The sequence below is a fragment of the Poecilia reticulata genome, linkage group LG13 (assembly GCF_000633615.1).
Source record: "Poecilia reticulata strain Guanapo linkage group LG13, Guppy_female_1.0+MT, whole genome shotgun sequence".
Taxonomy (NCBI): Eukaryota; Metazoa; Chordata; class Actinopteri; order Cyprinodontiformes; family Poeciliidae; genus Poecilia; species Poecilia reticulata.
The window spans coordinates 9,746,154-9,759,023 of NC_024343.1; the positions used below are offsets into that span (position 1 = coordinate 9,746,154).

General features: G+C 39.9%; 1 protein-coding gene across 4 annotated transcripts in view; it reads right to left on the reverse strand.

Moving 5' to 3' along the window:
• The window catches only part of dscamb (Down syndrome cell adhesion molecule b), a 123,349-nt gene extending 111,238 nt beyond the window's left edge, over positions 1-12,111 (reverse strand). For 3 of the 4 annotated variants that reach the window (XM_008425292.2, XM_008425293.2, XM_008425290.2), the window contains exon 1: positions 11,153-12,111. In XM_008425292.2, coding sequence (XP_008423514.1) covers positions 11,153-11,195 — 43 coding nt within the window. In that variant the 5' untranslated portion in view covers positions 11,196-12,111. The remainder of the gene's footprint in view (positions 1-11,152) is intronic. The other variant, XM_008425294.2, reaches the window with a different exon arrangement.
• Between the last annotated feature and the right edge of the window lie 759 nt (positions 12,112-12,870).

The window sequence follows — 12,870 nt, forward strand, 5'->3', positions numbered from 1 at the left end:
ATATATAATTAAATTGCCTCAAAAAATAATCTAATGGTCAGCTTGCACTGCCTGCCTTTATAACACGATTAGACTGCAGCATTCTTGCTGAACAGATGCCCATTAGCAAAAGCTCTCCTTTAGTTAGACACGTCACATACCGGACAATCAAACTTATTATGTCACCAGACATTGGGTTAAGGGCCGTCAGAGATGCTGCAGTCGCCGGGGTCTGCTGAACACCTGTATGTTACAAAAGGTAAGAGCATCTCCACTGAGGTTTCTGAGAGGATGACCCAGCTCAGACAAAAAAAAAAAAAACTCTTTCAGTTTAGTGGTATTTTTACTCATTTCTCTATGGAGAAACGTGGTACAAGGAAATTTCGTGTGCTTGCTTGTAGGCTGAAGTGATTGCTTCCTTTGAAAGTAGAACTGTGAGCTAAATGAAGCAACTGATTCACTCCACATAATTCAGTATTGTAAACAGGCCTCCATCATGCTCCTGGACAGAGGCACTTCTTCCACGAAAGCTGTCCTGGGCAAGTCCAGTTCTCGGTGCCCCCCAGAAAAAACTGTTTTGTACATGCAGCTTATTACAACCGAAAACATATTCACAGCTACATCTCTTTTTGATAAAAGGAAGTGCGCTGTTGAAATACTGCAAGAGGAATAATAAGGCCAGCGAGGAGTGCACAACTGCAGACCTTGAATTGTGAGCTTATCCAATTAAGCAACGTCAAATGCAAAACTGTAGCTAAAGCAAGAAAAAAAGGTTAGAGTTTTTTAGTTAGATATAAAATTACTATTAAATCAACCATAGCACTGACTTAGGAGACTATTTTATACTTTTATCATCATTCAAAGGCATAAAATGAACAACTATTTGATGTTGCATTTTTTTTCCCTATTCAGTAAACTAAGCTAATTTTTTACATGAAACATTTGATTCAAATTTATGTTTTTTCAGGTTTTCCTCTACAAAGCCATACTGACAAAGTTGCTCAGCTGCTCAAAGTAAAAACATTATTTTTGGTTCCACTTAGTCATTTTTTTTGTATTTTTGGTTTCACTCAGTAGTCACCCACAGTTGTATGAAAACAGGCTTTTCAGAGTTGTGATTGCAAATACACCCCCAGCGAACGGCTGTGGGCATTTTAATGTAAAATTAAGATCCCTACAAATGTTCCCCTGGTTTGTAATGTTTTGAATGCAGTTGTTTATGAAGTTGTGACCAAAAGATTACGTAGGAAAACATTAAATTAACTATTTTCCTTCTCATCATCTTCAGCAAGAATATAATTCCACACTTTTTTTGTATGCCACATCAATCAAACATCAAATAAAAGAACAAAAGTTTTTCTTTATGTTCACGGATCATCTTTTCTGTCTGTGACTAGGCCACCAAGGGACTAAAGAAGGGACGACAATCGAAGAGCAAGGTCAATGGGTGTCCAGGCGTGTAGTGTGCGGAGGTCATCAGTTTGTAAACTTAACAGACCTCTAAACTTCATTTGACTTTCATGTAAGTTTAAGTAGAGAGCAGAAAAATGCATGGAATGAGTTCTTATGGCTAAGAAGACTCTCTGTAAAGTTCGGGGCAAAGAAAAAAAGAGCATGAAAAAGGTTCCACTGTTTCAAGTTGCGTTATATGCCTTCTCATCTAATATTAGACACCTAAACCTCATGGAAATCCTTCCCAAAAGAGTTAAAGAAGCAAATACTAGACGGCCATCATATTGCACCTTATGGATAAAGAATGAGTATGTTGTATGACATTGTTCTGGTCATATATCTAATTGTTTTTGAGTAGTTTGATCAATTATAGCCTTGTTTTCCTTCAGCTTTCTGTCTCCCGGCACCATTCTGTAAATTTTTGCTGCACTTCTGGAGTCTGTTACAACTATGCAGTTCTCAGTGCAAATATCTCTCAGGTAATAATAGAATTACGGGTCCGCTGTGGCCCTTTGACGATCCAGCGCCGCTCCCTGATTTGTCCAGGAACCGTGCACAGCGAGCAGCTGGCCGGGTGTGTTAATGTTGATGTCACAGCAGCTGGCTTTTCTCATCCTGTTAGCTCTGCCTGCCATTATCGGCCCCCGCCCCCTCACCTCGCTCTTTGCTTCTGTAAACTGCCGCTGTGTGCCGTGCTCATTTTAATACTCCAGACTCATTTGACCGTCTTTATGGACTTATCATATTAAACATTTATCACTGCAATTTCGCTAAACCAAGCATGTTTATTCAACACTTAAGGGACCACAGCACGGCTCCTTTTAGCACCCCCTCCCAATCCCCAGCGTAAGACGCTCTTATTTTCTCCTTTTCCTCCGTTATCTCTCTCTGTTCCTTACTCCCTCAGTTCCTGCAGCTTGCTTCATATAAACCCCGTCTTCTTTATGTGGCACTGACTGAATAAAAAGATATTTATGTACAGTTTCTCTCCTCTCATTTCCGGTCATCTTTTCTGTCTGTGACTAGGCCACCAAGGGACTAATACCATATGAAGCTTGGCAGTGAATCAGGCACAAATGTATTCAGGGCATTTAGTGCTTTAGATAAATTGGGTTTCAATTTAATCATCTGATCAAACACTTATTAGCATAATCACTTTTGGGAATGGATGGTCCAGATAAAAAGACCCATGAAAGACCTCGTCTATGTGTTGCCAAGTGTCCTGTCAACACTTAGCAACACAGACAATGGTGCATCACTGCTACATGCTTCAAGAAAACCCTGCACGGCCTCGTCTAAATTACCTTTTTTTGTACAAACAATAGCACTAGTTCTCTATTTTTGTCAACAGCACAGCAACAGCAAAGCGATCTTTTCGCTGCTAGATTACCCAGCAATCAAACGTACGGCTGCCTAGCCCCATGCCCTTTTATTTGATCTTGCACAAGATGGCTTACTGCAGCATTGCACCTTGCGCTGAGCAGAGGAGGTCTGGGAATCTAGGAATACCACAAAGTGCTAAGATTATTGACAATGCACTCAGTCTCACACCGGGCTGAGGGATCAATGGGTGGCTAGAAGGGCATAAATCAGACTCCTGTGGCTCCAGTTGATGTCACACCCTCACCCGCCCTTCCAGGTCCCCAATTAAAAGCTCACATTTACAGCAGCATGTACACACAACTCACAATATACAGTTAAAAAAAAGTGTTTGGAGAGTCACATAAACAGCAACAAATACACAAGTAAAGCACCTAATTTACACTTCTTCTACATATACACACACCCTAATCCACACATCCTCACACTTCACCAACAAGATGACAGCACTTTAAAAATGGCGGGCTAAAAATAACCGTCACCAACTTGGTCTTAAATCTTAGCATCTGTGCCAGGTTTAAAAATAAAGAGCAGTGTCGAGAAACCAAGCTGGACCCATTTGTCTTTCTGTCACACTGTCTATCCAGCTTTGCCTCTTCCATTATCCCTTAGCCTACTTTAATATCTGGAAGCTGGGCAGACGTGATGGTGAAATGTCCACAGGAAAAACAGCCCTGAATATTAGGATGACTAAAGCAGCAATGATGACAAAATGAATGAAAACATGTAGTGAAGTTACGGATAAATTAATATTCGCACACAATATCTGTGGTGTGCGTGCGTACGTGCGTACGTGCGTACGTGCATACATGCGTGCGTGTGTGTGTGTGTGTGTGTGTGTGTGTGTGTGGAAAGGCTCGCTTAAATTAGTGTTGGAGATGCTGGTTTGCAGAACTGGCATCGTGCATCATGCTCAGGCCTGAGTGGCAGAGATCAATTCTGCCTTTAGGCCGCTGAGTTCAAAGCCTGGTCCTGCTATGTGAAGGACTGGATTAAGAGGCAGTATTTATGAGGTGCAGAGCGAATGTTTCTCTGTATGGTTGATAGATAGGAAACTCACAATACCTTCACCTGGTGTCCTTCACAATGAATGGTGAAAAGTAGGGGTATAATCGGAGATCTTTGGATATTAAAATGCCAAGAGAGCTCCATCTGTCAACGTGCTGTCAACATGTGCTTAGACTCCAAAAGATATTTATAATCACTTTCAATCAGTTTCAAGTTAGATTTTTGTGTGCTCCATGTACACACAACCACTATATAAACAAACTATTTGAAAAGCAGATGATCTAAATGGATAAAAATAATAGTAATAACAGTTATAACAGTGATGACAAAATGGTGGTGCATGTAGTGAAAACGTATTTACTCTTACAGTATTCTTTTTCTTATCTCCAACTTTTTCAATCAAGAAATATTTTTCGTAGAACCTTTGAGGCAAAATAAAGTAGAATAAAATATGTTAACAAAACTGAAAAATGGACATTTTGAAATTGGCTTACTCAAAGTCTGGACCTAAATCTAGTTGAGATCTTAAAAAACCATTCATGCTGGAAAAACCAGCAATTAAAGAGCTAAAGAAAGTAATTCTGCAAAGAGTTGGCAAAACAGCAACGTAAACACTGTTTAAATACATTCCAGGAATACATAGTTTGTCATTTAAAGCAACAGTTATAATAAACTTTTCTGACAAAAGCAGGCTGTGGTCATTTTACCTCTTCATTGTGGTGCAATAAACTCTGCTCTTGTGAAACAATAAAAAAAAAACCCTACAGGCTTATTATTTACATTTTAAATGTTCTATTCTGCTTCTCTTAAGTTGAATGTATTTTGTGTTTAATGTCTCTTTTGTGCTTACAAGAGTGGCAGTAACATAAGCAATAATAAATCATTGCTAACCTGTGAAAGAAAATCAAAGACATTACAAAGTATAATACAAAAAAAAACAATAAAATGTCTTTTTACTAATCCGTGGTTGTGTGCGTCAAAAAGTAAAATAAGAAGGCAAATTTTATTTAAAAAAAATTTAAGTCAGTTGACTGTCAAAAAATTACCTTTTTTTTCTTCTTTTTTTTACATTAGTGGCAGTGTCATTTAATTCTACACTATTTATTAGTGCAGACAATACAAGGCATACCAGTGGCTGGTAAAAAAAAATCTTACTCTTTGCATGGGGCTGCTCTAAGGTTATTAGAAAATATATCAAAAAGCACTTGAGCTGTATGGTGAGGCAGTACATCTTCCTTGATCTGGACTGTTCCTACCTGTCAGATGATGCTTTTTACTGGATCCCTCCACTACAGTACCTGTGCAGCTCAGCACAATAATATAACATGTCACTTTGACAGGTGCTGAGTGAATTAAAAACATCCTTTCTGCTGAGGAACCCTGTCAGAGAGGGAAACCCACGCCAGATGTACAACAATCTCACTTTGCACGCATGATCAAACACCTACATCTGGCTGCCGAGGGCTTTGCCGCTCTTCCCCGCAGATGCTAAATGATATCGTTAACATTTTAATGCAAGAGACATTTACACGCGGGCTTGCGCAATTGCACCTCTGATTCAGTGAAATCCAGACAGACACAGTGTGATCAGCAATTAGATTTTACATTGGGTGAAACATACACACACACACACACACGCACACACACAAACCCACCAAAGCTTGCTCCTAATTGGAGAGCTAGACAGACTCAAGGAGGAACTGTACAGTAGAGTAGCCCTCATTACTGAGCTAAGATGTATGAACTGGGGGATATCTATTATGATCACACATCAGGGTGTCCATTATCCAGCATTAGCAGCTCTTTCAGCTGGAATCGTGCAACGTAACCCAACAAACTAGCGCATAACTCATTCAAGTGAGCAAGAGGTAAGTGCGCTTGGAAACCTAATTTAGTCCATTAGATATTCATATTGAAGAAAGACTGCACAACTTGACTGTACCCTGTTTGTTTTCATGGGTAAATTTAATTTCAGTGGGCAGCTATCAAAGTCCAATTGTTAATTATTTGGCAAACAGTCTAATGACGGCGAGTGTGGCTGTAAAGCAGCAGTCTAACTGTGGGCGCTGCATATCACCGTGCATCTTCATGCAGACTTGAGAATCACCTTTAAACTCCAACAAATGGGCTTTTACAAGTACACTGCCTTCATCACCCTCATGTACATTTATCACCTCGCAAAGTCCAGCTTGCTCCTTCTACTTGGGGCCAGATTTAATCCATCTATCCCACCCATTCCTTCCAACATCTCCATCCATAGTTTCAGGTTGCTAATAATGTGAGGTCATGTAAAATTGGCAAGCTAACCGAGGCTGGCAGCTATTTAGTGTGCTGCAGGCTGTTCTGGAAGAGCTCCCTTAGTTCAGAGTGTATATCTGTGTCTGTGTGTGTGTGTGTGCGTGTGAGTCAAAAGGTCAAAGCTAATTGAGATCAAAATTTGATTGCATGATTTCATGACCTCTGCATAAATGCTCGTTTATTGACAGCAAAAGAGATAAGTCCTTTTTAAACCACGAGCAGCGGGCTGAAGCACCGCGTATGTGCACAAATCATCACAGCCTTTGTGGGGGCTCTGTGAAACGCCCTGTCTCATTATAGCTTTCCAATGAGGATCTGAATAGGCCAGTTTAGCTTGCTGTGCTTTTGCCTAGAGGCAGCTTTCAGGCAGCTATTTCATGTTTTTTTCTTCTGTGCTGATGACTACATTTGTAAACTCAACTTTGGTGAGAGCAGGCGACAGCAGAAGTAAAAATGTGACATATTGTGAGTGTGTGTCAGATAAGACCCAAGACTCAAAGCTCTCTTTAGACCCATTTTCGTAATAAATTGCAATTGTGTCATGAGAACAGAGCTAAAACTAACAGAAAAAAATCGTCTATTTTCAAGTATCAAGGTTTGGAAAAGTTACTGTTTCAAAATCACACTTTTTCAGTTGAAAATCCTTTCTTAACGAGACACCAGAGATGGTGTCAGAGTGAAAAGAGTTTTCCCCGGCAGTGCTGAGCATAGATTGGTGCCCAGCTCCAATTGATGCTGCAGGTTGCAGGTCAGCTAAGTTCTTCATCTTTTCTGTGTTTACAATTAAGACAGAGTTGTCTGTTTGGTTCCAGTCACTGAAATCTCTTGACGCTCATGACGTGGAAACTAAAGGAGCACCACTCATCACTCTTATTAAGTTATATTGTTTTAAAACCTTTGATGCCAAGCTTTGTGTGGCACATCTTTAAAGTAGTCTGGATACAACAGCAGATAACCTTACTAATTAAGGTTATAGAGAACTACTAAAAATAAGAGTTATTAGCTTTATTACAAGCAACTAAATCATGTACATTTTGGACAATTTACATTCTAGCACAACAGTCGCATAGGAATCTCTGCCCATTTTTCAACATTGTAAATGTATTTTATTTTTTTATACAAATGTTGATGATTGCTTATTTATCTGGTTTAGGTAATTCACAAAAATCAGTTATTAAAAATTAGTCTAAGTAATTTTATCAGGCATGTTAATGCAAGAATATAATAAAACATTAGTTTTGTTTTGAACCAGATGTGACATTGACATGACAGAGTTAGAGCACCTGTGTTTAAAACACTATTCTGGGCTATTTCAACTTTTAAAAAGGGGTATTATAGAAAACTGACTTTTTCTGGGTTTCACATTATGTTATGTTATTCCCTTATCAAAAACATACCTGAACTGTTGCTTTTATTCCTTCATGCATGTTTGAGAAATCCTTGAAGCTCCCATGGTAGCCATTTGGGAATGCCGAAACACTTGCTCTGCAGTATCCAGACAAGCTTCCGACTAACAGAGCGAAGCCCCTCTAGACTAGTGTCAGCAGCAGATAGCAAACACCTGGTAGAAATGTGTGCCTGCTCAGGTCATGATACAAACTACTTCTTAGTCCAACGATTCTAAGAACAGGTGCAAACAGCATCTGGAGAAGCATTGTCGTGATGATGTGCTGAAGGTGGAGTGTCAGAAAGAGCAAGAGCTACTTAAAGAGACAGAGGTCCCATTTCAAGGCGTCAATTTACAAAGTAAAATTTTCATGTCAAGTTTTATATATACAGCATTCTTATAACATCTGAAGATAACATAGTTACTTGATTGTGCTACAAAATGGCACTAAGTGAATCTTTAAACAGCAGATTGAAGTGGGTAACAGCTGTAATTTCCATGTTGAGGTTTATTGACTGTTTAGTTCAGTAAATTGCTGGATTAAAATAATATGCCTGCATTTTTAGCCTCGTTAAAAGGTGTGTAAAGATCTAGGCTTAAATTGGAATTTAAAAGTGAAAGTTTATAAGATGTCTAATGCTTTTAGAGACATATGTTAGTGGTAGTGAGGAGCACAGGAAACAGCTGGATCAAAATCTGAACCCATCTGTTGCAAACACATGCTTTTAACCAAATGAGCTACATGTTTGCACATGTTTTGAGGCACAACTAAGTCCAGAACTTTTCATGCGTTTCTGTCATTGTTTTGTTGTCCTTCCTGTATAACTGCCAGACTTTTTTAACACATAAAACTTAAACTAAATTCTCTGGATGCCCGAGAGACCTCCTGTCAGAGATGTATGATTTCTACCTAATGAGAGCAATTCACAGAGACGACCTCAATGCCTGATAGGAGTGTAATCTTTTTGGTTGTAAACGATGGTTCACACTGAACACATCATGGTTTATCTTTGTAAAATGAACTCGACATCTACTCAAGAGATATCTAGATGTCTTTTCGTCAAAGCAAAGCCTATGCAACTCAAACTTTAAATCCTGTTGCCACCTGCCAATATAACAGTGATTTCTAAGTAAGTCTTTATATTCACCATTTTTCATTACAATCCATGATTTTCTCAATTTTAGCTCCAACATAAAGAAATTCAACATCGGAGCATCACATTATTCACAAAAAAATGTATTAGCTGGTTTCACTTTGTGTTTCCTGACATTTCTCTATTGTTTAGGATTTCTTTATGGTTTTCATGAATACTTTTTACATTGTGTAGGACTTTTTAAAATAAACTTATAACAGAGCACAACTGCCTGGTCACAAGATGTATACAGGCAGTCAAGATTTCTGAACTCTTGTTTGAACACCACCTGAATTTAAATATTTTGCTATGCGACATGCTTGGCTGCAACATGCCTGGGCAACATGTTTAGTATATGCTGCGATTCATAGACTTGCATAGCAGCTTTTTGTGCAGGCATCTGATTAAAGCTCTTCACAAGTTGGGTAGCACAACAAAATGGCAGAACCAGATCAAAGTACGGAGTGTCTTAATAACAACTTCTTAATGCTCCATGCAAGCGTCATCAAATGCACAACAACATATAGGTTTTCTAGACTGCATTGTAAGTATAGAATTTAGTGGGGGGTGTGGGGAGGTGTTGGGACGAAGCTCCCAACATCCATTACACAGGTTACCATAGAGACAGGCCAGCGAGAGCAGGCCCAACTAGGAAACAGCAAGAATTGTCTGGAATTCAATCTCTGTGCTGGCTTCAATCTGCAAGGTCATTCATTCATTCTGACAATGACTGCTCAGCCGATGAACACCTCCTTCTCATGATAATCAACAAAACATCCAGCCGCAGAGGACAAAGTCTCACAGCCAGGCTCTGCTACAGTGATGGAGAATTCAGGGAAAAGCAATGGATGGAAATGTGCTTTATACAACATCTTAGGAGACATTAGCACTGGAAAAGTACGACGTCTGCCACTGAGCGCCGTCTGCGGCTTAATCCCTATCAGTTATTTGCCACAGGCCCCCTCAATAATCCCTTACGCAATAAATGGACACAAGCTTGCATGGTGGTTGATCTAATGTCAGAGCCAGATGATTATGATTAATGAGGATTCCTTATTGTTCCTTTATGAGTTTCAGCACAAGCTGGGCTGAGGGAGATACCATTTTATATGGAGTCGGTGTCAATAAACAGCGCCGACCAAGGGCTGCCTCGGCTCCGAAAAAGAAAAAGAAAAAACAGTCGACAGAAACAAAAATCAATTTCGAAGCCATATTTTATCATTCCGGCTAGAGGGGAAAATCCATTTTGGGGGACACACTTATCGCAGCTCCTTGATACAGTAAAACATATGCATACCTGTAATTCTCAATTTTGGCAATTCTTGATTCGTAAATTCATCTTTTCATTTTAACCCTTTTTTTTCATCCAAAGCCAGCCAACCATTGGCTGGTTCTCTTTCGGTACGGGAACGAACCCCAAGATGTCGCCCTGGTGTTTTTCTTATGGATGTGTTTCCATTTTCTTTCCCTTCTCCTTCATCTAACACTCCCTTTGCTTTCCCCCTGTTTTCGTACACACCCAGGCAGCCATAATCCCTCCCTGTAGAAGCTACTGTGGCCAGTACGTGAATGCAATAAACTGTATCAATTTTCCACCATTGATTGTGGATATACTAGACGGGTGCACAAAAATTCTGTGCTTAGTAACAGCAATGTGCAGTGCTGCACAAAAATGCAAAAAGAGCATGAGTTGTAAAAATTACTCATTATTTGAAGAGCAAAAGGAAATCTGATACCAACATTTATTTATGTAGGATCTCCTTTAACATTGTGCTTTTATACTTGATAAATTAACTGTCTTAATTATCCTAAGCTAAGATCTTTAAACTCTATTTCAGAAATAATAAAACTGATCAAATCAATGTGAAAATGTCATGCGTCAAGCGACGCATGACTTAAAAATAATCTTGATGCAAAAACAAAATGCATGCTTCAGGTGTCTAATTTTGCCATTTGATCACCTTTTCATTCATTCAAACCAATGTGAACTTGAAAAATATGTTCACAGTGGGGGAGGGGGAAAGGGTTAAACCAAGTGTCCATTATATTAAAGACGTCACTTATTACTAAGGGCCACAGTGGAAGTAAGATGACAGGATGAGAACTGCTTTGCATTACAAAAAATAACAATAATTTGATGCAATTCAGTTCATCAAAACTTTAAAGAAAAAACTCAATTTATCAGTGCATTTACGGTTTTATCTGTGACATAAAGCCCACAAACAACATTGGGGTTTCGTTTGGCTGAGAATGTGCCTCTGAAGGCCATAAAATGTGTATTTTTGCAGGAGAGCTTGAGGGATTTATCAGTTCAAGCCTCGCCCGTCTCTCTCCCTCTCCATCAGGGGTGTCAAGCCTTTTGACAACCGTACAAAATCCATTCCATGTGGGTCACAGGTGACCTTCCATACTCCCTCCTTCAGTCATTTAGCAGTCTGGCACTAATTTGTTTTTTGTTTTGTTTCTGCTTTCTGCATAAGGTGACAGATATTTAAGTGGCAGGTTAAAAACTTACCATTCAAGATGCTCTGGAGGAAGATAAAAGCCAATATCCACATGCCCTGCTCCGTTCAATCCCCCTAAAGCTATGCTTTCTCGTCTTCCTCCGACCGGTGCCTCCCTGGGTTTCTCTTCAGTGCGCCTAGTGTAAGGTTAAACATTTGCGTGTGTCTTGAAGCGAACCAGTCCGGGTCTCTATACTTTTTTAATTGAATTTTTTTTTTCTTTCCTACTTTTATTTCGCGTCGCTGACCTATGTCTTTGCTTTTATTTTATTTTTATTTATTTTTTTGCGCTTGGACAGAATGAGGCTCTGTGATTGTCTTGGGGAGAGCGCTGCGCGCAGACTCTCCTCTTGTGCTCCGCGTCTTGCTGCTTCTCCCTGTTATTCAAAGGGGATGCTGAAGTGGTAAAGCCCAGGTGTGTGTGATGCTGAGTCAGAGCCGGGTCCTGGTGCCAGAAATAATTTCCCAAATTAGTCCCGAGCTAAATCTCCAAAACAAATAAGAAGAAAAAGGAAGAAGAAGAAGAGAGAAAAAAACATCAAAAGCTTCGATTATCTAATTTAAACAAAAACTCTCGGTTCATCCTTGAGGGGAGAAAAATAGTTTCAGACAATTAAAAATAGTCCAACTAATAGAGCAACGAAGCAAAAAAAGTGGAAAGAGGATAAGACAATGAAAAAGACGCTGTTTTTTTCTGACTCCAAAGTCACACCATCTTCACCGCCTCTTTGCGTCCAGCAAGGAGCGACCAAGCGCATCTTCCCCGCTGTCGATCTCTAATCGCAGCCTCACGGAGTCTCTGAGCATTACACAGAATAACTCTCTCCCCCTGCCCCTGTAGACGCTTTAATTCCTCATTGCCTTAAAGGAGCAGAGGCGGCTACCGGTCCGTCTTGAGGGCAGGACACCAGGAGGAGGAGGTGTGAGAGAACGCGCTGAGCGAGGCATTTGCATTAAGGAAATAAGGCACCTGACGCACCGAGGCGCCAAGGATTTTTACGCACGGGGTTTTTATCAGCTCACGGAGAAGGCGGTGTCTGTTTCTGTGCAGGTGTACTCATCATCCAGATCTGATATTGGTTGATCTAGAATTCCAGGGTGTGTTTTCTTTTTTCTTTATTCATTTATTTTACCCCAGGGGCGTCTCCATAAAGTTTCGCAAGGGCTGTCTAGATGAGGGACATCAATAATCAAGAGCTGGCGCACAAAATAGTATTTCTATGGAGAAACTAAAATTTATGTTCAATCATGACATAAGGGGAAAAAAGAACATTCTGTGTAGGTTTTTATAGTTCTGTCTAGGTCATGTCTCCAAAAGTCAGCTGTTTGATATTTGATATTTTATGCGTATTTTCAAGTTTAGTTCTGGAGCTACTATCCTGCAACTTTTAGATGCAGTCCCTCTCCAACACACCTGAATCACATGAATGGCTCCTTACCAGACCTCTGTGGATGAGGGAATTCAGTGATATGATTCTGGTGCGTAAGAGAAGGGAATGCTTGTAAAATGATCAGGGTCTAGAGGACTGGATTTGGTGCCCCTGTTTTAGGACTTGCATTTTTAGCTCCTTTATGTCAGTGAGATAAGTGCTGTGTTGAGAGACATGAGAAAAATAAGCATAGGAACAATAAAAGTCAAGAGCAGATCCAGCGAAGCACAAACAAAAATCAGGAGCTTAACTACTGAGGCAGAGGTGGAAAATGACAATGGAACTAGATGAACAAATAA